General features: G+C 50.0%; 10 protein-coding genes across 10 annotated transcripts; 2 read left to right on the forward strand and 8 right to left on the reverse strand.

Annotated features, from left to right (window-relative positions):
* Positions 1-581: 581 nt before the first annotated feature.
* On the forward strand, positions 582-3,496 carry N7473_013452 (NCBP1 family protein; the record flags this gene model as incomplete). The annotated part of the gene is made up of 7 exons (XM_057159391.1): positions 582-666; positions 724-818; positions 910-1,016; positions 1,087-1,354; positions 1,422-2,317; positions 2,385-2,566; positions 2,634-3,496. 7 exons carry the CDS (start codon positions 582-584, stop codon positions 3,494-3,496), a joined length of 2,496 nt encoding a protein of 831 aa, XP_057002127.1.
* A 1,399-nt stretch (positions 3,497-4,895) lies between these two features.
* On the reverse strand, positions 4,896-7,772 carry N7473_013453 (C2H2-type zinc finger protein; the record flags this gene model as incomplete). Its single annotated transcript, XM_057159392.1, has 4 exons — positions 5,808-7,772; positions 5,633-5,686; positions 5,340-5,513; positions 4,896-5,270 (listed from the first exon to the last, which is right to left on the reverse strand). The coding sequence occupies exons 1-4, from the start codon at positions 6,630-6,632 to the stop codon at positions 4,896-4,898; spliced, it is 1,428 nt and encodes a 475-aa protein (XP_057002128.1). The 5' UTR covers positions 6,633-7,772.
* Positions 7,773-9,300: 1,528 nt separating this feature from the next.
* N7473_013454 (uncharacterized protein) lies at positions 9,301-9,741 on the reverse strand (the record flags this gene model as incomplete). Its single annotated transcript, XM_057159393.1, has 1 exon — positions 9,301-9,741. The coding sequence occupies one exon, from the start codon at positions 9,739-9,741 to the stop codon at positions 9,301-9,303; it is 441 nt and encodes a 146-aa protein (XP_057002129.1).
* A 2,812-nt stretch (positions 9,742-12,553) lies between these two features.
* On the reverse strand, positions 12,554-13,453 carry N7473_013455 (WD40 repeat domain-containing protein; the record flags this gene model as incomplete). The annotated part of the gene is made up of 4 exons (XM_057159394.1): positions 12,554-12,578; positions 12,837-12,912; positions 13,094-13,226; positions 13,394-13,453. The coding sequence occupies 4 exons, from the start codon at positions 13,451-13,453 to the stop codon at positions 12,554-12,556; spliced, it is 294 nt and encodes a 97-aa protein (XP_057002130.1).
* Positions 13,454-13,931: 478 nt separating this feature from the next.
* On the reverse strand, positions 13,932-15,472 carry N7473_013456 (Transcriptional repressor rco-1; the record flags this gene model as incomplete). The annotated part of the gene is made up of 5 exons (XM_057159395.1): positions 13,932-14,394; positions 14,478-14,519; positions 14,589-14,906; positions 15,095-15,176; positions 15,352-15,472. 5 exons carry the CDS (start codon positions 15,470-15,472, stop codon positions 13,932-13,934), a joined length of 1,026 nt encoding a protein of 341 aa, XP_057002131.1.
* Positions 15,473-16,846: 1,374 nt separating this feature from the next.
* N7473_013457 (sterol desaturase family protein) lies at positions 16,847-18,025 on the forward strand (the record flags this gene model as incomplete). The annotated part of the gene is made up of 2 exons (XM_057159396.1): positions 16,847-17,115; positions 17,233-18,025. The coding sequence occupies 2 exons, from the start codon at positions 16,847-16,849 to the stop codon at positions 18,023-18,025; spliced, it is 1,062 nt and encodes a 353-aa protein (XP_057002132.1).
* A 1,018-nt stretch (positions 18,026-19,043) lies between these two features.
* Positions 19,044-20,424, reverse strand: N7473_013458 (N5-glutamine methyltransferase family protein; the record flags this gene model as incomplete). Its single annotated transcript, XM_057159397.1, has 2 exons — positions 19,044-20,027; positions 20,102-20,424. 2 exons carry the CDS (start codon positions 20,422-20,424, stop codon positions 19,088-19,090), a joined length of 1,263 nt encoding a protein of 420 aa, XP_057002133.1. The 3' UTR covers positions 19,044-19,087.
* A 345-nt stretch (positions 20,425-20,769) lies between these two features.
* Positions 20,770-22,367, reverse strand: N7473_013459 (pepsin-like aspartic protease; the record flags this gene model as incomplete). Its single annotated transcript, XM_057159398.1, has 3 exons — positions 20,770-21,698; positions 21,771-22,089; positions 22,176-22,367. 3 exons carry the CDS (start codon positions 22,365-22,367, stop codon positions 20,770-20,772), a joined length of 1,440 nt encoding a protein of 479 aa, XP_057002134.1.
* A 2,044-nt stretch (positions 22,368-24,411) lies between these two features.
* On the reverse strand, positions 24,412-25,310 carry N7473_013460 (Tryptophan--tRNA ligase; the record flags this gene model as incomplete). Its single annotated transcript, XM_057159399.1, has 4 exons — positions 24,412-24,848; positions 24,922-25,040; positions 25,100-25,215; positions 25,296-25,310. 4 exons carry the CDS (start codon positions 25,308-25,310, stop codon positions 24,412-24,414), a joined length of 687 nt encoding a protein of 228 aa, XP_057002135.1.
* A 1,058-nt stretch (positions 25,311-26,368) lies between these two features.
* Positions 26,369-27,410, reverse strand: N7473_013461 (mitochondrial 37S ribosomal protein uS10m; the record flags this gene model as incomplete). Its single annotated transcript, XM_057159400.1, has 5 exons — positions 26,369-26,508; positions 26,577-27,003; positions 27,080-27,114; positions 27,171-27,301; positions 27,364-27,410. The coding sequence occupies 5 exons, from the start codon at positions 27,408-27,410 to the stop codon at positions 26,369-26,371; spliced, it is 780 nt and encodes a 259-aa protein (XP_057002136.1).
* Between the last annotated feature and the right edge of the window lie 546 nt (positions 27,411-27,956).

Below are 27,956 nucleotides of genomic sequence, written 5' to 3' on the forward strand. Positions count from 1 at the left end.
AGAATAAGATGGTTAGGGAATTGCTAAAACGACGATAAAAGATTGCTAATCACACGATACACACCTATTTGGGATTTAGCGCAGTAACTGTATTACTATCTTCTTATTAGGATATCTTTAAAGTGATCCTTATAGTTATTCAAGTGTCCAAGTCTAGAAGCCAGAGAAACCGACCAACTAGACATGCTTCAATTACTCTTTTGTGAAAGGTTTTTTAAAATGACTTTCGAATCATCTTTCGTAATAGCCGTTCAACTAGTTAGTGCTAAGATGATTTTGAAAATTTATTGGGGCTTCAAATTTATGGAACCCAAATGTAGAAGAATGTAATACTATTACCTACTACGCTAAGCCAGAATAAGAGTTGTATCGTCGAATTAGCGATTGTGTATTGTCATTTTAGCAATTCTCAGACGGTTACCCAAATGGTTGTTATAGTGTAGGGCGGTCGGATCGGATTATCCTGTCTTCCGAGCTGTCGTTGCCCTTTGGGGAAGCTCTCCTCCGCTGAAACCTTTTTGAATCTCAACCCAACCTCAAGCTCGGAGATCTTCCCATTATCGCCCCAAACTCCACACGCAATGGCCGACTACGAGCGCCGGAACAATGGCTACCGGGGTGGTGGTGGTGGTAGTGGTGGTGGCGGGCGCAAGCGCCGCTATCGAGGTGAGCGATCCTGCCGAAGCTCTCTTTTGACGCGCTGCTGACCATGGTTAATCCTAGATGATGAGGACTTTGATCGCCGCCCTCAGAGACGGAGATACGAGGAGCCACTGTTTGTGCAGATCCGCCGGCAGCTATTGACCATTGCGGAATCGGTACGATATCACCTCCCTTCACGATCTCCGGGCGCGTTGTTGTGCTACATTTATTCCGGACTGGTCGCTGATGCTGAAACTTATTGTATAGGCTGCTCGGAGAGTCGAGGATGATGTCGTGATAATTGCAAAGACTGTGGCTGAAAATTATGACGACGAAGAGCTGCGCGACACCTTGATCAACATTTCCCTTGACCTGTACGAAACCTTGCCTTTGGCTCCCTCCGATACAACATCAATGCGCCTACTAACAATTACATGTATACAGCGTCTTGGAACAACCGATGAAGATTCCCTTCGTTGCTGCGACAGCCCTATTCGCGTACAACAACAAGCCGGAGCTGGGAACGGAGCTCTTGAACAAGGCGGCGTCGGCTCTCCAGAAATACATTGATTCCGGATCATGGCGCGAGGTCAAGCTTCTCGTCCGGTTCCTGGGATGTCTGCAGCCTCTTTTCGAGGGCGATGGCATCTTTACACTTTTGGAGGAGCTGTTTGCCCGCGCGGTTGATCTCCAGACCGCATCCTCGGAAGACGTAAGATTCCTAATATCTGGGAAAGCAGATTATCATAACCATACTAACCTTCTTTTCTCTGGTATAGTTGCTCGGTCTGGAGCTTGTCAAAATTATCCTCTTCACCATTCCCTATGTGATGTCGTCCCCTGCTACTGGCTTCGAATCTCAAGCTTCCGCACTTCTCGAAAAGACCGACATCATTGCCTCTACTCCCCACGCCCTTGTGGACTTGGTCAACACATTCAGTCCCGTAGAGAATGAGTCCGCAGCTGGTCCCAGTTTGATCAGTGTTCTTCAGGGCCAGCTTCAGGGTGAAGCTAGCAAAGGTTGGGAGTTGAAGTGTCTGCCCCGACCATGGAAGGATGTCCGGGAATCAGATGGGGACGAGCAAAAGCCTTTCGAGGCAGTGGCCAAGATCGCCTTCCCGCAGATCACTGTCCCCAACCCTGTGCCCTATGGACCCCGGGCTCTTTTCCCGGAGGTCTACCTCTCGGTCTACGCTAAACAGGAGGTTGATACCGTGCCTCCCGTCTCGGACATCACCTCCTCGCTCTTGCGAGACGCCTTGGTGGATACCCTCAACCTCCTCGACTTTAACCGCGTCGCAACGGCTAAGTACCTTATCGACGTGGATTGCTATTACACCCGCCACACCTTCGTCAAGCGTGCTACGCCGTTTGACCGCATGCGTGAGATTGCTGGTGATAACACAGCATGGAAGCCCGAGGACATGGCGGTGGATGCGGTCTTTTCACAGCTGTTCCAGCTGCCTACGCCGGAACACAAGCTTGTGTACTATCACTCCGTATTGACCGAGTGCTGCAAGATCGCCCCTGCAGCAATTGCCCCGAGCTTGGGCCGTGCCATTCGATTCCTGTACAACAGCTTGGAGACCATGGATCTGGAACTGAGCAACCGGTTCTTGGATTGGTTCGCCCACCACCTGAGCAACTTTGGTTTCACCTGGAAGTGGAGTGAATGGTAAGGAATGAACCTAGCTTTGTGTTCACATGATTAGCGCTGGCAATGCTGACAGTGTATTGAATAGGGTTGAGGGTCTCGAGCTTCCTGCCATACATCCTCGGATGGCATTCATTAACGGAGCTTTGGACAAGGAAATTCGACTGAGCTTTGCGCAGCGTATTAAGGGTACTCTGCCCGAGCCTTACCTGCCTTTGATCACAGAGAGCAAGGAGAAGGACACACCTGAATTCAAATATTCCTCCGAAGGTATGTATAAAGCGTAGCCCTTTCTTACTATGTTCAACCCAGTCGACTAACCATGAATAAACAATAGCAACCCCATACTCCAAGGAAGGACAAGAGCTCATGCAGCTCATCCGCAAAAAGGCAACCGATGATGAACTCCAGCCCATCATTGCTGCCATCGAAGAGCAAGCACAGGGCCTGGGTGTGGAAGACCCTAAGGTTCCTTCGACAGACGCCCTCGTTACTTCCATCTGCTTCGTGGGTTCCAAGTCTCTGTCCCACGTCCTGTCCTGCATCGAGCGTAACAAGGACCGTCTGCTCGCCGTTGGTGCAGCCTCTGAGAAGGCCCGCTTGCAAATAATCACCTCGGTCATGGAGTACTGGGCCGACCAGACGGGCATTGCCATCAACATCATCGACAAGCTGCTCAACTACACCATTATCAGCCCTATGTCCGTTCTGGAGTGGGCTCTCATTGACCACATCGAGGCTGGCGCCATCCTCTCCAAGCCCCACATCTACGAGATGATCGCCGCCACCGTTGGCAAGGTCACCAACCGTATGCGCCAGATTGTGGCTGCTCGCACTCAGAAAGGCCTGTACGAGCCCCAGCTCAGTGTTCTTGAAGACACTCTGATCCGCGAACGGGTCGAGATGAAGAATCTCTTCAAGTTCATCGAGGACGCCGTTGTCTCCGTTGCCACCGGCAGCAACGACGAGCTCATGGAGCGTGGCGATGGATCCGGTGATATGCCCGAAGACGCCATCCTCCGCCAATGGGGCCGCCGCTGGCTGCGTGTCTTCCGCCGTAAGGCTGCCGTCGAGGACGCCTTCATCTCTGATGCGCTGGTCAATGCCACCCCGGTTGGCACCAATGCCCCCATGCGCGAGGATCCTGCGGATACCGCGGCTGACGGGGACATTCACATTGCTGATGCGGATGGGCAATAAAATCATGGATTGGAATGGAGGAGATCGATCTGGGGTAGTTTGGTATTCGCGCATCCCATGACTGGATCGGATAGGGAATTTTCAGCACTGGACTTGGACTTAGCACTGATCTTGCGTTGTTTTATTATGTTTTCTTTTTTATTTCCTTTCACTCTCTGTGTTCTGCATGATCTTTCTTTTCTTTTTTTTTGTTTCCTGTTCTCTCTGGTCCTGAACATGTCATGGGTGGATCTCAATTTGATCCCCGGTGAAAATCTGGATCTGTACACTACCCTATTCAACCCGAACGCTAGTCTTTGCGTGTTCTCGCCAATGGAATAATATTTCCATTAGTTAAAGGAAAGAAACATGAAAAACCTTTCTCATACCCAGGATTCGATTTTGTAGACTTGACTTCGTAAACGTGAGCTGCCCTGATACCAACCGTCGGTGCTGAAACTTTGTTAGCTTCTATGAGGGCTGGGTTGCCTCCCTCTGACGATATGTGCACTACTAATCCTATTCTCAGGTATGACTGAACATAATAGAAACATGTACATATTATCATAGTGTTTCTTTGATCCTATAGATAGGTTGGGTTACCCTATCTAGGCATATAACAGCATCAATTACGACGATCCGCACCTCACCACACAACTAGTTCTATCCATTCTATTTGCTCGATGAATGTATGACTAGTCTATAGACCATACGAAGGAAGAGATGAAATATTCTTTGAGTCTCTCAAAGATCCATCCCCCATCTCTGGATCATAAAGTTGGACTTGGACATGTTTGTACCCTGCTATCCTATCCCATCCCGGTCTCCACTCAGCCCTGGAAGTCTAAGCACAAGCTTACCCGGATCTCTCCTCTCTCCTCTCCCCCTCTCTCCACAGAAATAAACTTTCTACCAGGGAATAAACTTTGCCTAGATTGGGCCTCGTATAGACTAACAAACACAAACATCTCTCGTATAGGTATTAGATTTGATTTTGATTTTGATGCTCTCAGATGGAGTTGGATGGGTAGATAGAAATACAGAGTAGATAGATATAGTAAGGGAAGGAGGATGAGAAGGAAAATATAGAGTATAAAACGCCGACGTAAAGGAAATGGATATCACAAAGACAAGAGACAAGACAAGGCGAAGACGAAATGGACCCAAGAGCGTAGGCAAACACAAACACAAACACAAACAGAAAGAGTAACAGTGACACAAAAAGTCCAACATCTAATAAACAAGGCCCCTCATAACATCGTGTACACGATGATGATGATGATGTAACAGTGATAAGGAAGAGCCGAGAAAACTCCCAAGATATACTCCATAGCCATCACTCGCTATGACCAAAACCCCTTAAGCATTCAGTTCACCACCCTCTTTTCTTCCTCCCTTCCTATTAATATCAGCATCAATATCATACCCTCCTCTCCAAATAATAACCCCCCTCCTCCCCCTCACTACTCGACCCCCCATTCGGACTCGCACCCGCAGAGCCATACATCCCCATCCCGCCATCTTCGTACCCACGTCTATCCTCCTCAGATTCCATAGAAGACATTCTTCCCGCCACACCACGGGTATGACCGTGGCCATGGGCATGAGCACTCGTCGTCGAGATCCGCCGATCTTTACCCCGACCTTTAATCCCCTTGTTGCTGTTTTTGTAGAGCTCGGCAAAGTACTCCCATAGCTCGCGGTCTGCGGGGGACATGGGGCCAGCGTCGCCCATTTGGGCGAAGCGGAGAGTTAAATTGCGGAGGGTTGTGGAGTGGAATTTGTTTTGGTGGGACTGTTTCGTTTGACATGGATTATTATTTAAGTTACTTGTTGTCTTGGGGGAAGAAATGGAGAGGCTTACCTTGAGGTTCCCAAGTTGAGTAAACTTCTTTCCACAGGAATCCAACAGACAGGTAAATGGTTTTGCTTGCATGTGGGTGATTTGGTGGGCGCGGACGTTGCCCCGCTGTGCGAAGCGCTTGTGGCAGACTTCGCATTTGAATGGCTTTTCGCCTGTGTGTCGGCGTTGATGGGTCTAGATCGAGGGAGCATTAGTATGATGATTCGTTCGAGTAAAGACAAGGACAGTGAAGACAAGAATCACCGGGTGGTGTCATTCTTGTCTTGCATGGGATTGTCATGGCAGATGCTTACCTTGAGGTTTCCTAACTGAGAGAACCGCTGTCCGCATGAAGGCTCCTTGCAGATCTATGTCCTCGTCAGCAAATGATACTTTCTCTTTCCAAGAAAGACTCAAGCCCCTCTTTCACACTCTCTTCCTGAGAATCAAGTGACAGAATCAGGGTCTACTGATGATGTAGATACTTACAAAAGGTTTCTCCCCAGAATGCGCCCGATTATGAATATCCAGATGGGTCTTCTGCGCAAAACTCTTCCCACAATTCGGCAACATGCAGGTATACTTGCGCTTCTTGCCAGACCGGGACAATTGCCCCTCATTCGTAAGCAGGCTGCGAGGCGGCGACATCGGATAACCAGCATAGCTTGGATATCCCGGTGGTGCGAGCTGCTGCAATGGTGGCAGGGACTGCTGCATCGGGACCGGGGAAGTCGAGGATCCAGGCTTAGCCTGGATGGCTTTCATGAGGACGTCGATTTCGGTGGAGAATTGGGCTTCTGCGCCTGTCTTTTTCGAGGCATCGCCCTCTGGTGAGCTGGTTTGGTTGCTTGCTGGGGCGTAGTCCATGGCCCGCGTGGTGACTTGGTTGATGGCGTTCTTTGCGGGTCGGATTTCGGGGAGTGATTGCAGGGGAGCTGGTTGGGGTTGATGCTGCTGCTGGTGCTGGGAATGGTGCTGCTGTGGTTGATGTTGATGTTGCTGTTGGTGGTGATGGTGGGCAGCATGGTGGTGGTGATGTTGAGGCTGGTGGTTATCCGATGAAAGACGCACCGGCGAGCCCAGTGCTGGTTGACTAGCCACGAAGTACTGGTAGGGATGGGATGGTTGAGTCAAAGCCGCAGAGCCAAAGCTATATGCAGCTGTCGTGGGAGTCGGTTGGTAAGGCAGCGTGTACGGGGTCGAAGTCGGGTGGGAATAGTAAGGGTATAGATGCGAGTCCATGGCGCGACGGTGGGGGTATGAGCCCACACCATGGCCAGGGAACTCATAGGCAACTGGCTCAGCAGTCTCCATGATAGATGAGTAGGACAGATAGAAGACAAAAAGATAGAAGACGAAAAAAAGGCCAGGGGGTGGTTGTTGGGTTAGAGAAGAGTCTTTCGTTCGCCCTGAAATGTGAAACCCTGACTGGGCAGCCTGACAGCCCCGAGCCACGTACTTGGGAGGGAGGGCTTATGTCGGGTTGGTTGAGGGGGTTCTTGTATTCTTTTTGCTTTTGTTTTTTGCTTTCGTGCCTGTCTGCTGGGATGAGATCCGAACGATCTCAGTTCTTTTTTGAAAAGAAGGTTGATTTGGGTTTTGTCCGAAGAAAAAGAACAGAGAAGATAATCTCCAGGGTGGGCAAGCGAAGTATAAGAAATAGACAATGCACGATGGTGATGGTAGGTTCCTGTGCACACTTTTCAGATACTGGTCAATCTGGGATGATAACTGGGATATCCTGAGTCCAGGGTATCGTTGCAAGATGCCGAAATATAGCAAAGATATATCAAAAAGAGAAATAGGGTTGATATGTTTCCAGTCGGGAGTCTCGCAGAGCCAAGATGCAACAATCCAGCAGAGCCGGGGGGAGGTCACCGATGGATCTATATAAGGATCTTCCGCGGAACGAGGCAGACGTTTTTATTTTTCTGACAGCAGGCAGAGAAACGAATAAATCGCGGAGCGCAAATCCCACGACTATTCCCACGGGCTGCAGGTGGGCTGAAGAAAAAAGAGTTCCACTCGATGGGATCGGCCCAGCATCAGCCAGAGTCCGAGGAACTAGTGGTGATCACCCGCGTCGTCCGCCGTCAAAAAAGTAGTCAAAATCGAGCAAGTCCAAGCTCAGGTTAGTTTGACCCATGGGAATGGATGAGAACGCCTAGTGGATGAGGGTTGACAGAGAAGGATTTCTGTATAACAGTTGGTATATGACGTTCGCCCGGAAAGGGGAAGTAGAAGTACAGTAGTGGTTCACTGTTCGAGGCCCCCTCCTCCGACGTGCAGGGGCGATCTGACTGGGGAGAAAAAAATGTAAAATAATAATAGAATAGAATAATAGAATGCCAATCGAGAGGAAAGACAGAGAAGAGAACCAGAATGATCAGCAATGGTTAATGGTAGACTCTAAGCAACCGAATGGTGATGACAGGGTTCGTGTATATGGAGAATGGTAAGAAACGAAACCAGAAGAATAAAGAAATAATATTTTTTAATCCGAATAATAGTTGTCCACTACTATATAGTAATATTATTAAAATGTATCCAGTTCTCCACAGTTACTGGCGGACGCATCATTTCAGACAGGAAGATCCTGCTGTATCACGAGAATAAGGGAAATAATCTTTAGATTTAGTTTAGCTTAGTTTATTACTGTAGTCCCCGCAATCATCGAACTAAAGTACTCTGTCGAGATTCTGTCAATTTCTATTATCATGCCCAATCCTTTTCTATTAGGAGTTCTCTTGCCTCTGATTCGACGAACCCGATGGTTGGGAGCTGGGAGGACAGAGGGCGAGTCTCGGTGAGGATTTGCCCCAGAGTCTCAGAGTCTCAGGCCCAGTCGAATTCAATTGCAGCCGCGACTGGCGAGGATTTTAGCTAATAAGTCTAGTTGGATTGGGGTTAGTGGGAGAGAATAGGGTAAAATAATAATATTCATTATTATAATAATTATAATTCATAATATATCAACTACACTAAACTAAATCCAGAACTTGGGGGCGTGACTGTTCAACTCCTCCACCACTAACAGTCTCTCAGCGACATTTTGGCCCACCTCTTGACTCTTTGTTTCCCAGTTCTTCTTCTTTGTCTGTCCATCTTCACTCTTGCTCTGTTGGTGGTGACTGTTTACCTTGTACTTTCTGTATATTCTGACTCGGTACTGTTTACTCAATGCAGCGCGTCTATGATTATCCTTTTTTCCCCGCCTTGTTTTTTTTTCTTTTCCTTTCCTTCTTCTTCGTCGTCTTCTTTATTGTTCTCTACTCCCATGTATACCCTCCATCCATACCTTCACAAAATAAACTATTCACAAAGCAGAACAGAAGAGCAGAACCAAAAAAGCAATCACCTCCTAACTGCATCGCCCTCGAGGGCGGGCCGGGCCATCGGGCTTTCACAATTAGAATGTGGACGGGGATCTGCACTCGACAGAAAGTCGACAGGTCGAAACCAGCTTCCCAAGGCCCAAGAACCAAGTCTACAGTCAGCCTCTTCCTCTCAAGCAGCCCCGATTTCCCCTCAAGACTCTAAGTCTGTATGTAAGAGGGGGGGGGCCTCGACCAGGGGGGAGGGGGCGCCTGGGGGGATTACCACTTCGTTCTCTTCCACATCTCACTGGTCAACAATTTCTCTGTTCTCTGTACTCCGTATACCTCGTACTTTGTACACTCATCTGCTCTTCCCCGAGTTCCCGAAATCCTCATTAATTCAAGAAAACCACAGTGCCAGACTCTAGTACCCAGTGCCCACCTCCTCCACCACCCGGATCAAGCCCGGAGTATGGGTGGCTGGACTGCTGGAGGTAAGTAGTTAGACCCAAAATAAATATCCACTTTTACAGGCCTTTCGCTCATCTTCTCACCCCAACTCCCTATCCTGATTGGCCTCTCACCCGGCTGCGCCCGCCCGATAGTCGCCAATAGCGTCCGATGTCCCCAGGGATCATAGGATGGATGAGAGGTTCCCCATCAGACTAACTCCAGCGAATATCCTGGTTAGCCGCCCATGGCCCTGGAAAATTCCTTTTGCTGGCTGACCCTCCCGATCGGTTTCGTTTCAGCTTGGCCCAGATTAGGCCCTTGTCTAGATCTGGCTGGTCGATCTCCGAGGGGATTCTGGCTCGGGCTAGGACCAGGGCCAAGAAGGTGGTCACTAAGTACTCTCTACTGGACTGGACAAGGGCCACTTGCTGGTCTGCTGCCTTCTTCTTGGTGGTTTTGGTGTCACAGTGACCAGCGACCAGGCGCTGGTTGCTGGCCTGCTGGTCACTCGTCGCTCCGTGCGTGGAAAGGACCTCCAGCAAATACGGAGTCTGAGGCTGCGGCACCAGCAACCCGGGTTCTGGCTCGGGTTCCAGACTGATGATGACTATCTCTTGGACTCTTCCCAGGAGATTACGTCCATGAAATCTCATTCTCCTTCTCCTCGGGACTACAACATATCGCAACACAATCACATCCCTCGATATGCAGAATCTACCGTACTATAGTCTTAGAGTACAGTGCTCCGTACCTACATACCGCATGATCTCCCCGAAATGACAGCGCCAACGTCTTCCGATCAATATTTGTTTTTCATCTCACGGTATTTCACCCGAGGAACAGACACCTGCACGTCGAACCCCCCAAGTGAGTAGGGACTGATGCATCAGGGCGAGGCGTTCCGGTTCTTGTGGTGGTTCCTGCAGGGGGAGATCGGGGGGTGGCGGAGGGGCTCGGGTTTGCTCACGAACTCCTGCCAGAAGTAGAGTGGATGTGTAAGAGAGCGCGTGCGTAGTGTCTGATCGGAGAGTGGAGAATCCTGGTCCAAGTAGGGTAAATAGTCGATTCAGCCAGTTTTTGTTTGAATATTCAGGGGAGAGTGCATACAATACATCATACTTACAGAGGACATACGAACAGGTGTCAGTTGCTGTAACTTGTACTGAGGACTGTGGTAACTACTGTAACTACCCTGTCCTGATCCTCCAGGAATTCTCATGTAGAACCCGGTCAAATTACAGACAGGGTACTCACTAGCTTCCCATCCCACAACAGGAGAGAAACTAAAAAGTAATTAGCAATTAACCATAATAATCCTAGTTAAAAAGCTCCATTCCCAGTTCCAGCTCCAGCTCCAGCTCCAAAACAAGTTAGTCCAACGACCACCCAAATTACGCTCTTTTTGCTTGTCTCGTCTAGCTCACGTAGATCATCACACACGGACTCAATATCCCATCCTAGACAACATCGCACAGGATATGGTAAAAGGTGTGTAGCTGGTCGGTGGACAGTGGTCAATGGCCAGTGATCGGTCTAGTACTAGTCATTATTATTTCAGACAAGTCCTCACTCCCCCCAATCCCATTTCCCGACACGAACCAGGCAGCCGCTAACTCTTGCCCACACACAGTAGCGCTCCGTGCTGTCGGTACCGGTGCCGTTGGATAGGGATGGGATTAGGAGGAGCTAGTCAATTCAAGCAGCAACTCAGCACTCAACACTCAGCACCTAGTTTCTCAAGCAGAAGCAGAAGCATGTCGAGCTAGCTAGTAGCTTGCTACAGTAGCTAGCTAGTTCTATAGCTGCTCAAGAGAGAGAGAGCTAGGATATTGGGTATGAGATATTGGATGCCGGGTAGCAATTTGAGTCGATGAATCGAGGTCGTAGGTACCCAAGGAGTATCGCTGGTTCGCAAGCTCCTGTATAGTATACTGGAGAATACATACAGTAGATTAGGTACTCCGTAGTTATGTACGCAGTCATGTCATCTCCCTGGTTATTACTTGACGTTATTTAACAAACCTACATCTACAGTATGCATATTCATGTCATTCCATCTACGTAGTCTCAAGGACTCCTGCCCTTACCCTGCCCTTACCCTTACCCCATATATGTACGGACAGTACATTCCTTCAGCCAAAATTCTATATTACCATAGCCATAGCTATAGCTATAGCTACCCATGCTCATATCACAACCCATCCCCATCCTCATACAATACCCATATTCACCCGCCAAATACAATATCCAAATAATGATACTGATACTGATAAGAAAAACGCCTCAACTCCACTCCTCCCTAATCTAAACCCACATCTCTAGTTCTATCCCCAAACTCCGCGGATCACTGATCCCTGATCGCCCTCTAGGGCCAGGTCATCCACCATCCACCATCTTCCTTCCTTCCTTCGTGCTCGGATCCCGTAACGACTAACGACTTCTCTCGGTCCCGGGACAAAAACTCGACAGGTCTTCTCCATACCAGTCCCACTCCCCGAATCTCCCCTAGGCCCCCTACCCTACCGTACGGTACCCATCTCGCGGCTCCGGCTCCGACTCTGTGGCGAATGCGATTCGATTCAGAACATAACCGGACTGGAGAGCCACTTCCTTCTGCCAGTGCCAGTGCCACTGGACCAGGGTTATCCATTCTACAGGGTATACATTCATTGCTGGGTCCCCTGGCCCAGTGTGTCGGGACTCGGGATTGCTAGGCTTTCGTCTTTGTCTATTAATATTAAAATATTATTAAATTAAAAGTATTTAGTCTTATTTATCGTTTTTATTTTATTTTCTTGGTGTGTCCAGTGACTACGTACCAGTATTCAGTTCACGGTGTCTAGCTTAGCTTCCAGTAGTAGTAGTGGTACTCCTGTGGTTCAGGTTCACGAAGAGAGCGCCGTGCTCGTTTGATTTGCCCCCCATTATTCTCTTCCCCTCCCTCCTCCGCCCTTCGCCTCTTCTTGTGCAACTTACCTAGAATAGGGTGTGGTGTGGTCATTTGGTCATGCGCCCCGAACTAGGTCCTTGCTGGGTTTTACCTGAATTGGTCTTCCGGGTGGAGTTGGTTTGGGATATTTGGGAGATTGGCTTGGCCGGGTCAGGACTGGCGAGTTGGATGTATAGTAACTCCGTAGATCTCATTAAGCAGATGGTTGGTTGGGATGAAATGGCTCCGTGGAGATGATGTGATGAGACACTACGAGGTAGATATTAATCTACGGCTACGGCCGACAGTCTACTTACTCGTTAATATGGATTATGATGAAAACAGACACTGTGCATGTGCATTATTCAAGAACAAAGCACCAGAGATTTGAACCAAATAAGATATCAAAAGAGAAAGCAAGAAGAGAATTGGTAACAGGAGTAACATAAAGACACCGTCAAATTCAAGCCCCAACCTGGCTACGAAGGAATCCAAGCAAGTAAAGTCATATTGCGCCGTGGCTGAGCCGATCCCTTTTACCGTCCTGTGTACGTCGAGTATCTGTGTCGAACCAGTGGGTCAGTAAACGGCCAAAACGAGAAAACGATAATCGATCGCGGATAGAACGAAACCCCCAAAAAGACATGCTCGATGGGTTGGATCGGACTGGACCACCGGTGGCTTGAGAAGAGAGATGATCGTCGACCCGACAGTCTGGGATAGGGGAAAACAGGGACCGAATAAAAAAAAGCGGAGACACAGAAACAGAGAACGGGGACAAAGGTCGTGATAATCGAGAAAAAGAAAGCGATTGCTTACCTCCAGATCCGTGCACGCATGTCTCCACTGCCAGTTGCAAAGAGGTTGCCGGTCGGGGCAGGGGCCACCGAGATGACTATCCGCGGAGAATTAGAAACAAATGATCGACGAGCACGACATCGCTAGACGTTTTGCCAAACGAGAGAGCGAGGGGGTGGATAAGATAGATAGTAGGATAAGAGCCCAAGGTGACAGTGACAGATATGACAGCACACTATCGACCCGGCTAAATCCAAACTATCGGACGATAGACTCACCAGAGTTCTTGTGGCCCTGCAGCATCATCTGCGCATTTCCAGTAACTGGATCCCAGAATTGGACCCCACGGTCCTTCGAGCCACTCATGACCCACTGGCCATCGGGCGTCAGGCACACGCTAAGCACAAAGTCCTATAGCATGCAGTAGTCAGTACCCAGTAACTGTCAAATAGTGGATCCATTGTGGTTGCCGTGTGGCGCGGCCGTTCCATAAGGGAGATCATGGGTGGCATGGGACGGGATGGAAAAGGATGATGATGAACGAATTGAGTCGATCGGAATGGATGGGAAAAACATACCTTGTGGCCCTCGAAAGTGCGAATGCACTTGCCGCCCTTGACGCCGCTGTGAGGGTGCATGCCCCGCGGGACAGTAAGCTCCCACAACTTAATAGTCTTGTCCAGACTACCGCTGACCAGGTCGCGACCATTGGGCGCAAAGGCAACCGAGTACACGCTGTCCTTGTGGCCATCAGGGTTCTCCAGGCGCTCCACCAGGTAGCCAGTGGTGGTATCCCACACCCGCACACTCTTGTCCAGAGAACCGGCAGCCACGTAGTGACCATCGGGAGACATGGCCACCGTGGTGACACCGTCCTCGATGCTCAGAGTGTAGACCAGCTTGCCGTCGAGGATATCCCACAGACGGACGGTCTTGTCACCACTGCCCGAAGCAATGTAGCGGCCATTGCCGGCAAAGTCCAGCGAGTAGATATCCTGCTCGTGGCCGCTGAAGATATGCTTGATGGTGCGTGCAGCAATATCCCAGACCTATAAAACCAGGATTTGTCAGTCATCAAGTCTTACTTTAGAAGAGATTGCCTCTCGCTGTCCTTCACTACGAAAATATCGGGTTCGGGGTCAACGGAGGTTCACGGGGTCCGAGATAACTTACCCGAATCTGCTTATCCTCCGCACCGGTTGCCAGGTACTTGCCATCCGGGCTGAAGCAAACGCTACGGATGTAGAGGTCACCATCCTTGTCGACATTCTCATCCTGCAGGGTCGCCACATTCTGACCAGTGGTCACATCGAAGATCTGCGCCGAGCGGTTGCAGCCCGTCGCCAAGTACTTGCCATCACGGCTGAAGCGAACACAGCAGACCACGCTGTCGTGGTTGAGATGGTGCACCAACTCAACATCCAGCACACGCTGAACCTCGGGGTTGAACACGGCATACCAATCGGAACCCTCACGCTTTTGCGACGCGGGGAGATCCGCGGGATCCCAGTTGGCGAGCATGTTACCCGGGCGGTCCGCACGGACGAGCGGCTGGTTGGGGGGGGGTGGGACGGGGAATCTGAGGCGAGGCACGAGGATCCGGATAGGCGATCTGAGTCTGCTGGGGAGTGGCCGGACCCGGAGCGGTGCGACGACCCTTACCCGGGCCAGGGGATGCAGTGGGAGGAGGGGGAGGTCCGTAGCCTGTAACATCGCAGAGAGGTCGAATACATTAGTCTACCTGACAAGAAATCTCCAATTATGCAAACATACCGTTCACAGCAGCACCAGGCTGATATCCTCCAGGGAAGCTCTGCGGGGGCTGCGGCGCACCAGGCTGAGCGGCCGAGGCAGGCTGTTGAAGGGTATGCTGGGAAGGCTGCTGATCCTGGGAGGGGGGGAGGGGCAAGACCGGGACCACTACCTCCTTGGTTGGTCATGATACCACCAAACAAGTTGCTGGGGCCATGGCCCAATGAAGGTGGTTGCGCCTGAGGGCCGGTGTGCTGCGCGGGCGCGATATGCGAAGAGACGGGTTGGACACCGCGCTGCTCGAGTTCATGTCGCAACATTCGGATCTCAGCCTCGTAGCTATAGGCGCGTAGAGAAGTGTCAGTCGCAAAAGCTTTGGAGAAGATGCACCAGTAAGCCCCCTTCCCGCCACGGCCTTTTCTTTTTGCATTGTTTTGCGCCACGGTCGGGGAGGCGTAGAAGAGCGTGGAGTGGAGAGGGAAATCACTCTAGATCAAATCTAGACGCATGGGAGTAGGATAACGCACTCTGCCTTCATTTTAATCTGGGTCTGCTCCAGTTGGTATACCTTCTGACGGATCATCTCCATCTCCTGGAGCTGTCCGGTTACTGCGTGATCTGTCAGTTAGAAACATTTCAGCGAATTTTCGCGACCCATGAGAGAGAGCGCTTCAGCCATTGATGGACTGGGCGACACTTGGAAACAGTGGAAAGGAGAAAAGCCAATGAATGTAGGAAAGAGCTGAACGGGCGATTATGCGATATCAAGGTGTGGGGATCATACACTGGTGTTCATATTCGCCGGTGCTCCGAGACTGGCTCTCGAACTCCTGGCGCAGCTGGTCGAGCAACTCTGTCAGGCGAGAGTTGGGGGCGGGCACCATCCCGCGATGGGTGTTGTACATGGCTAAGGTGATGGGTCGGAAGACGCTAACACGTCAAATAAGACGAGGTTTCAAGACAAGCGATCTTTATAATGGAAAATCGGAATCAGCGACAGCTCGCGACGAGGGATCGCAGCTTAGACGAGGATTGAATTGACTGACACTGCGATCGTTGAAGGCGCGATTGCTGCTTGGTGGACGACACCAGGCAGCTTGCCCGATGATGATGATGATGATGCGGATGGAAAGAGTCGAATAAAGGGGTAGAAAGCTTAGGTCGATCAAAGTCGGTGGAGGGAGGTTGGCAACTCGAGGTAGACCGGATGAGGAGGGAGAAGGTCGGATGAAAGAGGGGGTGGAGGAGGAAGAGGCTGGCAGCGGGAAGGTTGAGTTGAGTTTGGGGGGTGGAGATGGGAACGGGGCGGCTACCGTTGGCGCGAGAAGCGAGGCAAAGAGCCGAGAAGCGCAATTAAGTGGACTTGGGAACACCACCACCAACTATGGGCGGAGTGGTTCCGAAAGGAGGAAAAAGCGAGAACAAAAAGGAGAAACTATGGGACCCGACTAGAGGAACTGGGATGGACAGATAGTTCAAAGAGTGAGGAGAAGAACTACTGTACAGTAGGTAGTACCCGTAACAGTTACCCGTTTGCAAACAGGCTAAGATTAGAGATCAGAGTCTGATGGCCAGATATATAGAGAGGTTAGATAGTTATATTCAGGAGGTCCTAGGTCATCTGAAAGAGAGCTTGAAGGTATTCTCCGGACTCCCTATCGTATTGTCTTTCAGTCTTACTACTATTCTATTTAATCTGTCAAGATGCCCTTCAATCATCGGCATGTCCTCCTCCGTCCGTCTCTTTGAAACTTGCCAAGTGGGTCGGCGATATCGCCGCATCTGGCCTGGACAGGTGGCCTTGCTGCCTTAGATAACTTGGTGCCTTATGGCCTGAGGCTTAAATTACGCCCCATTTCTCAGGCATTTAACCCCTGACTAACCTAATTGGGACAAGCGTGGCAGTGTTTAAACATCCTCATTCCTTCGGCGTACCTTTGAGTACTTAGAAACAAGATGAGGCACAGCAGGCACCATGCCACTGATCATGCTAATTCTATAGATTCTATCATGGATGCCTAGATAGATCGCATGATCCGTCATAGATATACTTTTTTTCAATAATATTCTATCATCCCATCCAACTTCAATTATTGCAACCTGCTTATTAAGAGCGCCATCAACGACGGCTGGCCCCGTTCCGCGCTGGTGTGATGCGGGCAGAATTTATTATTCGCCGCCTCAAATAATCTCCCGATCTCCCGATTGTCGACTTTCCCCCCTTCCACCTCTTCTTCTTCCTCTCTAAACACGCCCCTCCTCCCTCCCTCACACCCATCATGGATATTATCCTTGAGCTCTGGGACACCTTCATTGGTGATCGCCTCTACTCGACCCTTCTTCCGACCTCCCTATCCTCTACCGTCGGTCTTCCGGCCTTCGTCAATGTCGCCAACAGCACGTTGTCCCTCTTTGGCGCCGCGGAGCCCTTTATCTATGAGCCCGCCACACAATTGATCCATTTGGAGCCTTCCAAATATGCCTATCTCAGCGCCTGGCCTCGGAATAACATCTACCGCCAATTCACAAGCTTTTTCCTCATCACATGGTATGCGCTCAATGCCACGTCCTCCTTTTCCCCTCGCCACCCTTCAAAAAACTACGACATAGAGACTATGCGCGCAAATATCTCAGAAACTAACCATGAATATGGCAATTGAATTAGGATTTTCGGCCTTCTCGTATACTTCATCGTCGCAACCGCTTCCTACATCTTCGTTTGGGACAAAACCACCTTCAACCACCCCAAGTTCCTCAAGGGCCAAATCCCCTTAGAAATCAAGCAGGCCATGTCTGCTATGCCTCCAATGGCCCTTCTGACCGCACCCTTCTTCGTCCTCGAGGTCCGCGGCTACGCCAAGCTCTACGATACCGTCGCCGAGGAGCCCTTCCCCTACTATAGCATCCTCCAATTCCCCATCTTCATCTTCTTCACCGACTTCTTCATCTACTGGATTCACCGAGGGCTGCACCACCCGCGCGTCTACCGTGCTCTTCACAAGCCGCACCACAAGTGGATTATGCCCTCTCCTTTCGCTTCCCACGCCTTCCACCCTCTCGACGGCTGGTCCCAGAGCGTGCCCTACCACGTCTTCCCCCCCTTCCTCTTCCCGCTGCAGAAGGTCGCCTACGTCTTCCTCTTCGGTTTCATCAACCTGTGGACTGTCTTCATCCATGATGGCGAGTACGTCGCGAACAGCCCTATCGTCAACGGTGCCGCTTGCCACACCATGCACCATCTCTACTTCAACTACAACTACGGCCAGTTCACTACCCTGTGGGACCGTCTGGGTGGTAGCTACCGCAAGCCTAATGAGGAGCTGTTCCGTCGCGAGACCAAGATGAGTGATAAGGAGTGGGAGCGTCAGTCCAAGGAGATGGAGACTATCCTCAAGGATGTCGAGGGTGATGATGACCGCACCTACTCTGCTTCCACCAAGACGAAGAAGAACCTATGAGACGGAAGGTTTCATTTTTGAAGCCTTTTTTCGACCTTTGTTTTTATATTCCGGGTGTGGAGTGACGCGGGTATGCACGGTCGAGTCAGATTGGTCTTTCATTCTCGAGGACTTTACTTGAAGCTCAACTTTTGGCTGCTACGGTAATCCATACCCATCCACCCTCCCACAATTCACCATTCACCCTTCTTCCTTTTTACGTACATTACCATTAATCCCCGCGCTATGCACATCCCATACTCTGTTTTAATATTTTCCAAAAAAGGGCCTGGCCGGGTGGTCTGCGGGTCTACCGCATTATCTGTACATACTTCTTTTGACCATGGCGACCAGAATGCATTGTTACGATTGAAAGTTTATTATTATCTTTTATCTCTTATTTCCTATCTGCATTACATGTAATTTTCTTCTATATTCTGTATTTAAGTCAATTTCGACGAACAAATCTGTGATTTAAACCGAATAGAAAATTGTGTAATTTATGCTACATATCCGACATCGATCTTCGAGTAAGGCTAGCTGCATGAATACAATTTGGTATTTCCAAATCTGCATTCAAATGTAGTACACATCTATCATTCCCCCCCTTCCCCCACAAGTTCACCACACAATCACACCAAATGATCGCCACCACGCGGTCACACAACACTCTAGTGTAACCATGTAACCATGTACCCAATACCCACGCTGGCAGCAGCTGCAGTCAGATGGTCAATTGTCACGCTATATGTAATGGGGTAAGCATGTCTTGCAGATATTCAGCTGCGCCGTAGCCACGACCGAGTGTCTTGCAGGAGTTATTCGTAAGTGCTAGGAATGGAAATGATGGAGCGGTCGTCGTGTTGACTATGTCATGACATGCATAGTGGAAAAGATATACTCAAGGCTGGCTCAATGATTATTCTTAGCCCATATGAATGGGCAATATTCTTCTCTCCGACCTGTAGTTTAAGCGTTTTTCAATAAGAATTAGATCGTTACCACTCATGATATGTGCTTATTGTATACTCCTGGCTGAGCCGCTGATCTTGTTGTATACAAGGAACTTCCTCTATCAATAAATCATGGTATATCACATTTTCCCCTCCTCACAATAACACACCTCGATCCATCCCTCACATGAAACCCATTACTCAGGCAATCCTCCTCCGTATCAGGCCAAACCTCCACCTTCAACCCACCACCACCACCTTCACCTTCATTATCACCCTCACTCCCACTTGAATTCATCCCTTTCACCATCCCAACAACCCTCTCAGCCTGCATCCTATCCCCACACTCCAAAACCGTAATACGAGCCCGTACATCCAGCGATAACTCCAAGATCCGACGGTAGAATATATCCTCGGGTTTATCATTATCGCCTTCATCACCTTTTGAGCCGATTGAATGCGCTGTGTCGGTAGTTGCAGGTATGTCGATGGGTGGGACGAGTGCTAATTTCGGCTCGAAAAGCCGCACACTTCGTGCTGTTGTCCCGTTGTGAAAATCGGTGCTTGAAATGTAGGGTGGATTGGAGATTAGCAGGTCGATTTTGGGGAGTGTAGTTGTAGTCTCTGTGTGTTCGATTTCGGATTGCGTGGTGAGGTTGAGGTTGGATAGTAGAAGCTCTTCCACGGTGGGTATGGCGTTACCACTGGTGTCAATCCCATTGCTAGAGTTGTTGTTGCGCCTTAACACATCTGCACGATGAAACTCAACATCCACACGCGCACGACTATCCAAACCACCAAGCCGAATATTATGCTCCAGATTTCTCCGGGCAAGATTCAACGCTATTGGACTGATATCGACGCCCGTAATCTGGATCCGATCAAAATGCGACGCGAGGAGAGCGTGTAAAAGGAGGGCCATACAGCCTGTACCCGTGCATAAATCGAGGATTCGAAGGGATTTGGCCTTGTGAGGTTGTGATGGAGTAGGACTATTGTTGTCTTTTGTTTCTAGCGCCATTTGCCGGACTAATCTGGCTGCTTCATATGTATATGACTCCGTATCAGATCTGAGAAAGAATTAGCTTGCTTATCCCTTCAAAGTTGAGATGCTTATTTTTGCGAAAGCGGGTTTAATTCACACCTTGGGATTAACACACCCCGTCGACAGAGGATTTCTAGATCACCGAATGGTTGATCACCGAGTAGATACTGCAATGGGACGCCCTGGGAACGCCTGTGGCACATCGCTCGTAGACGTGTCCGCCATCCTATGTGCGTCCCCGTGACTTGGTCCTGGTCCTGGCGGAAGTGGGAGCGTTCCTGGGCGTCGCGGAGAGCGCGTTCCCGCAGCCATCGCAGTTCATTACGGGCTGAGTCTAGTGATCGACATTCTTTGAGGAGAAGGGGTAGAAGGGTGTTCTCTTGATAGGCCTTGAGAAGGAGTGAGGTCGAGAGGCGCGGCATTTTTTTGAGGTGTAGAGTTGCGTGGAGGTTGGTTGGTTGGTTGGTGATGCCAAGCGTGGACCCGCCAGTTCGTTAAGTTGCCTGGCTCCGGATGATCAACAACTAATGTACTCCGTACCTCTCAATGTCATGTTTCCACTACTGGTCACAATATAGTATATCAAATGGCATTGTTTGTAATATTGACAATCATTGAAATTCGTATCACGTTAAATGAGTGTAAAATATATGTACTCACGAGTAAAAACAAAACAAGACCAGGTATTCCTAGACTCCAATACACCGCAAAAACATGCAACGCGAAAGTTCTAACATGACAAAAATAAAAAAACCGAGTCCATCTGTTCAAAGTGCCAACAATGCTCCAGCACCAGCCAAGCCGAGGGCCAGGGTCCTGGGCATGCTCGTTTGCCGAGGCGTAGCGGCATTCCTCGATGAGAAGATACCGCTGCCTCCATGGGGACCGCCAATGCGCGCTCCAGAGCCTACGGCAGCCACAGTAGTCACTGGATTGGCGACGGCTGTGGCGCCAGGAACTGAGTCTGTGCCGGTCGTGATTTCGAGGACGTTGTTGCCCGTCGAGTCGAAGTTGGTGTTGGCTAGGGAAATCTCGTTGTTGGCTAGATCGTATACCACGTAGGCGCTACGCAGGAATGTATCGCCTAGGACGGACATGCTTTCACCGGCTGGGACGATACCAAATGCGCAAGCACGGTCGCCGTTGTCGTAGAAGTAGTCACCGATATCCAGAAGGAGTTCGCTCAGGGCGACGTTGATGGTGGGTGATGAGAAGGTGTAGGAGATGTTGACCTTATTCGAACTGCTTTTGCAGGGCATAAATCCAACTCCACTGGAGGAATCGTATGATACTTCCAGATCATTGAAGAGCCCCTCGACAATCACGTCTGGGAGATAAGTTAAAGAGCTGCCCGAGTCTAGTAGAACCGCTGCTGGTAGTGCCTTGGTCGTGTAGTTGGTGGTGCCGGAGGAATTGCTGAGAACCACGGAAGTCAGGGCAATTACAAACTCGGAGTAAACACCCCCAGCTTTCTGGATGGGGAGGGTCTCCAAGGTACCGTGGTACTTCTTAGTGTTCACTCCGCCGAATAGAATTGACCCAGTATTAGCATCCAGGTCGTTCAGCCACAAGCTGTAGGCGTTAGACTTGATCAGTCCTTTGTTGACCATGGCCTTGGGCAGGTTGGCGTAGGGACTTCCCCCGCTCACGCCAACTTGAACCTCGTTAGCTGGATATCCAATTCCCAGCACGCCCTCTACACGACCGCGATGTTAGCTCTCCGTTGTTGATAGTCACGGTGGGGGGTTCATTCCTGGTTTTCACATACCGCTGGAGCCTGAGTTGTAACCAATGCCGAATTGGAGCTCCTTCAATGTCGCCGAGCCAATGGTAACAGTCTCACTAGCATATTCACCCGAAGCACCGGAGCCATCCGCATAAGTAATGTTGAAATCGTTGTTCACAAAGGCGTATGATGACGAAGAACTAGAGTCATAGGTGCCAGAGTCGCTGCAAGGGGCGGTCTTCTTTTTACAAAGGGTCGAGTTGGGAGTATTGACCCATAGATCACTGCTGCCAGTATCCAGGACCAAACGCAAACTCTGCGCCGGGGTTCCCAATGTGACGTTGGAAAAGTAGAGGGTTTCCTACCATATATAGTCAGTTATATGCTAAGATAGTAGCAGATAAGAAAAAAAAAAGGGATGTGGACTGTAGCATTATGCTGACCTACCTCATTGTCTAGAGCCTGTGAAACCGTTGAACTACGCTTCATCCGTCGTACTCGGTCTCGGGCCACGGGGTCCGAGACCTCTTTACGCTGGATACTCATGTCCACCACCGAGGGAACATCTCGCTGAACGAGAGTAAGCTTCCCGAGCGCCGGTGCGGCGAGGGTTGCCAGCCAAAGCCAGGAATTCTTCATTCTTGTTCGCCGTTGGCCACGGTATACCGAGCTCCCCAATATAAAATTATGAGATCGGCAAGCCTTTCACTTTTTTCGGATCGGCGCGATCTTCACTGCTGCAACTTCCCGAATGCGACGGAAATGGAAATTCGGGATCGCGTATATACTGTGTGGCTGTCGGGGTCGGTTTGAGATAGGAGGGGTATTCGAGGTAGGACGGCGAGTTAAAAGCCGGGGCAGGAAGAGTTGTGAAGAGGAGAGAAAAGCAGGGAAAGATGGAGTCTAATAGATCGAGAACATCGATGCGGCGGCTGTGTCGGAGAGGCAATGGATGTCGTATGCACTTCACCTTCCAAGACGGCACTAATGTGGTTTACAGGCCTGTTCACTGGGCGGCTTTGGCGCACCTCGGGCCAGCCGGGTAAGTTTGACAGGTTCATTTGGTGGAAATGGCCCAGTCAGCGGGCTCTGAGTGGACCATTGACTTTTTCTTTTCGTTTTCGCAAGCGCTGTAAAATGACCGCGGAGTGGACGTGCAAGTCGCTCGGGTAAGGCGCTGGGGGATGTAAGAATTGGCCCCACCGGGTTGAGCTGTCGTCACCAGCTTATGGGCGTCTGCAACAGGAACTCTGACAGTTAGTACAGAGTATAGAGTGGAGAGTGTAGACTGCACTCCATATTCACCTGCCGTCGTACATATCTCTTCCCCCATTTGGCCATCATTATCGCCATTAGCCAGTCAGTCCCCGTGAGGACTTGAATGACCTGGGCCAACGGGAAATCAATCTGGCGTACGTATGCAACGTACGTGGTTGGGTCGTGGGAGTGGTGATGACGCGGATGAGTGACGCTCCACTGCCACCGACCCGTTCTGGGTTTAGCCCCGTGACTAGCAGAGCCAAGATTCGAAGATTCGATCCATCGTTTTGCTTAATCGAGACTTCGTAACGGTTTTTATCCGAGGAACAATTCATCATTGAATGGAGTCGGTTGTCAGGTACAAATTTGCTATTAGACTTTGAATATCTTTTCTTCACCACGTGTATCGGGGGGTTTTTAGTTAGTCCGGTCGATCTTCAAAGGATGTGATCCTATTGTAGGGGAGGAGAATATCTTACATCATCATCTACACATAAAATTTTCGGTGACTGATCAAATAGACAAAACGTATACATTAGACCTTCTTCACTTCATATGCACTCCCTTTTTACCTCCCAATGTGGCTTGGACAGGTGTGGATAACATCCAGTACATACATTAATCATCTTCAAGACATTCTCCACTGATATTATTCTGGACCCTCTATACAGTACTACAGTACTGTATTACTGCTGCCTGTCTAAGATTCAGTTCCAGGGTCACCCTGCTGCATAGCCACGGCGGCAAAAGCTGACAGCCACCGGACCAGGCGGCTACATAACCAAACATGCGATCGATGGATCTTGCACCTACAGTATGTACCTTAAGCCCGGTCTTGATGACATTAGTCAGTCGTGGCAAATGCATTGGAACATGTGCATACACCTGCTAAGAATGGGTATGTTGATGTTCCAGCTCTTCCGGCTCCTCTCCGGTGCTATTGAAAACTCTTACTATTCAGTACTCTGCATATCTATGTTCAATAGTTTATGCCTAGTCCACGTCATATGTACAGTAAATACTCGGGTGGCTGGTCAGGTCGCTAGACTCCCCACATTCATAAGGCTTAGGGTCTACTAGGCGGGTACAATAGAGTCCTTGGTACTGACCCCCCTTTCACCTCTGAAACATTGGTCACTCAACTACCCCCTAATGGAGTATATCTTGCACCATGACGACACCCAAGCTAGTCTCATAGTGGAATCATTCAAGATGCAACTATTTCCTACTTGGGTACTTGTTGTACAAATATCCGATTATATAATACACGGTGTCTGCTGCTATTCACGAAAAGTTGCCAAAAGTGACAACCCTCCTCCAAAGCAGGCCACCACAGAAAAAGTAATGTTAGTACATAGTACAGGCGCTATCCACACTAAGCCCATCCATCTAGAGTGGACACGAAAATACAACTGTCTCAAATTTACAACCCCATCGCATCCCGAACCTTCCGCATAGTCACAGCAGCATTAGCCTGCGCCGTCTCCGCGCCCTGCTGCGCAATAGAATCCAAATACCCAGTCTTATCATCCATAATAGAGACATACCGCTCCCGAATATCCGTCAGATGATGGATAATTCGGCTGGCGACGTGCTCCTTCAAAGCGCGCAGGCTAGCGCCTTCGAATTCTGCGGCAATTTCTTGGCAGGACTGGCCTTCGAAGTGGCTCAGCATTTCGATTAGGTTTGAGACACCGGGTCGTTGGGCGGGGTCGTATGTGATATTAGGTTGGGAGTCGGTTAGGGCGACCTTGATTTTCTTTTGGATGGCGGCGGGGAGTCGGTGAGGATAATTCGGGATTTTTCGTCCGCGTGGGATTTGGACATTTTGGATGTGGGTTCTTTGAGGGACATTACTCGCTTGGCGGGGGCTGGTTGATGTTAGGCCGGGTGATTACTTCTATCGGGATGGTAAGAAGGGGGGGAGACTTACAGATATGGGCCTCTGGGATGGGGAAGATTGGTCCGTAGAGGTGGTTGAAGCTGTTGGCTGTATATCGCGAGAATTCCAGATGTTGTTTCTGGTCCTCGCCAACGGGAACATGTGTTGCCCTGTTATTAGATGTGGTTAGTGATGCACTTATTCGTATCACATAGACATATGATCCCACCTATGAACAAGGATATCCGCGGCTTGGAGCACAGGATAAGAGAAAAGACCGAGCCGTAGCTGGGCTCGGGCATCTGCCTGCTCTAACGTTGTGTCCTCTGGTAAATGAAGCTTACTCTGCAAAAAGTCTGTCAGCAGCCACTTCCAACATTTCTGGCTATCCCCATACGTTCTCCAAGAAGAGGCGAACCACTAACCTTCCATTGGGTCATTCGTGATAGATAACCCATCGAAGCAACTGTACTCAGAATCCACATCAACTCCGCATGTGCCGGAACCTAGCATATCTCATTAGCACTCCCCATCCGTTCATTCATTCTCTAGTCTATCCCCAACATCTTCCATGACAAAGCACTCCAGCCACCACATACCTCAGACTGATAAAAAACCGTAGACCGACTTGGATCCAATCCCACAGCCAGCAACGTAGCAAAAGCCTCTCTCCTCCATTTCCTCAATTGCGCCGCATCTTGCGGAACCGTCAATGCATGGAGATCCACGATGGAAAACAACAGCTTCGTTCCCGGCTTTGCTTCATCCTGTAGCTTCACCCATTCCCGCAGAGCCCCTAGGTAGTTACCCAGATGTGGTACTCCCGTCGGCTGAATACCGGAGAAAATGACGGGTTCTTGAGTAGGTGGGACATTACTGCTCGTGCTGTTGGATCGATGCCATTTGGATAGGGACGGCCTGATTGATGTAGTCGGGCGAATGCGGGAGAGTTGCCTCGCCCACCGATCTTAGGGATGCACTTCCCTGATGGAAAATGGTGGCACTCATCGCTGGTCAATATATGGCTGTGCGTCGCAGAGTAAATGCGACGATTAGGCCAGGTGCAATTCTTCATGGACTTCCGTGCCTCCGCGCCGCAAAAACAGGCCATTTGTCGTCACGTGATTGCCGTCGAGATGTGAAGGTTGATAAGAAATCAATCACTCCTTTACAGACGATAAATGTCGACTGATATAGGTTACTCTAGTAGAGAAGTCATTTAAGATTCCAACTAATGAGTCTAGTGCTACCTCAACCTGACCATTCGGTAAACAACCATCACAAAAAGCAGACTCCGATTCTTCGTTGGGAGACTGCCCAATCAAAGTAGAATACAAACGGGCCTGGCCAGAGCCAAAAAAGCCAAAGATAATGACGATAATATAAAACTACATGACGCCCTGGTGTTTTCCCCAAAATAAAACACACACGGAAGTTATGCAAAGCTCAAGCAACAAACCAACTTTTATCTCCGTGCCAATTTACCAGGTTCTTGGGCTCAACGAATAGCTCGCTGTCCAGAGAATCCGAAGATGGTCTCCTTGACAGAGTTGTCCTGTCGTTGTCCGAACCCAGTGAGGTGGGGGCCCACGGTCTTTTGAATCTCGGGGAGGGAGGCATCAAGTGCCTTGGCGGCATCTATTTGGATGTATTAGTCTGGCGTATCCCGATAGAAATTCGAAGTGAAATCTTGAGGATCATCTTACCCAGGCTCTCATTCTCCCAAACATTGGCCTTCATACCAACTCCATGGAAGGCGTGTTTCCGAAGGAAGAAAGCCAACCATGCTTGGACCGCCTGCGGGTTACCATCCTTGATCTGGATCAGACCACGAAGCGTGATCCGCTCAAAGTTCTCCTTGCTCTTCTTGTGTACGAAGTTACTGCGAGTCACGGTCCAGTGTTCGGTGATACGGGGGAGGGGCACGGGGCCGGAGACGGGGAGGTTGGTGTTAGTAGGCGGCACGGATGGCAATCGGCGAAGAACTCCAGGTTCTGCACGCTGTAGGATCGCAGTTGAAGATTTTCGCATACAGGGAGGCCGTGCTCCGCCTTCCTCCGGAGGGGACGCAGGTAGAGTGCTTGGACGCTGGGGAAGTCGGGCGTGTTCACCGAAAGCTCTAACCGTTCGGACCTGTGGTATGAGTGAGCTACTGGGCTCGTGGATTGTGGGAGGGTAAAGACAAGGCGATTGACTGACCATTCTTCACGGGCAATTCGGCGGGTTGCTCGGCGGCAGCGGGGACTGTGGTGAGATATCAATTCCATTAGCCATCCTGCTCCAGGCACAGGTATTCTCACAGGTGTTCGCAGCCTTACGCGACAGGTGTGGGGAGTCGGCTCGAGGCTTGGTCTGAGAAGGTGTGGTCGCCTGCTCGGTGGATGGCGCGTGGGCTGGCTCGGGGTTGATAGTGGCAGATAAGAGTAGGCACCTGTTTCCGAGACCGTGAGCTTAGTTTCAATGGTGATATTTCAATTGCAAGCATTGCACTACCGCAGGCGCTTGCTAGCCCAATCAAGGGGCGTTGTGCTAGGAAACATGGTTGATGGGAGTTGCAGTCTGTTTGGATGCGGGTTTTTTCGATTCGAGGTGATGCGGACGACCGCCTTGCGTGTAGTGCATTGGGGGCATCTCGAGGGCACCACAGCTTCTACAAGCATCATCCAAGGCTCGGGGTTTTTGATTTGTATGCGCTTTTGTAGTTTCTGGGGTTGCAGTATGTGCTAGGCTTGAATATACTATTTTTGTAGCTTTTTAGCTTACATTAGTGCATCAGTTGGGGTCGTGTATGGTTGTGATATATACTGGTAGTGATGCTGAGTTTAAATGTGACTAGGCCCTCAATCGTGAAGGCCCGAACAAGCTACACCAGGTCTGGCCGGATTATGTACTATCAAACTATATACTACATTTAAGCATCCAGTATAAGCTCAACGTACGACAATATGTCAGTATAATACCCACTTCAACCAAAAGGTGGCATGGCTACCAACAACGACCAATAAGACCGCACACCAACTCCGCAGCATCCAGAGCGGCCCACCCCACCCCTCCCTCATCAATTTTTTTCTCTCTTATAGAACATA

This window comes from Penicillium subrubescens (assembly GCF_028828155.1).
Source record: "Penicillium subrubescens strain IBT 31985 chromosome Unknown utg000014l_segment0_segment0, whole genome shotgun sequence".
Classification (NCBI taxonomy): domain Eukaryota; kingdom Fungi; phylum Ascomycota; class Eurotiomycetes; order Eurotiales; family Aspergillaceae; genus Penicillium; species Penicillium subrubescens.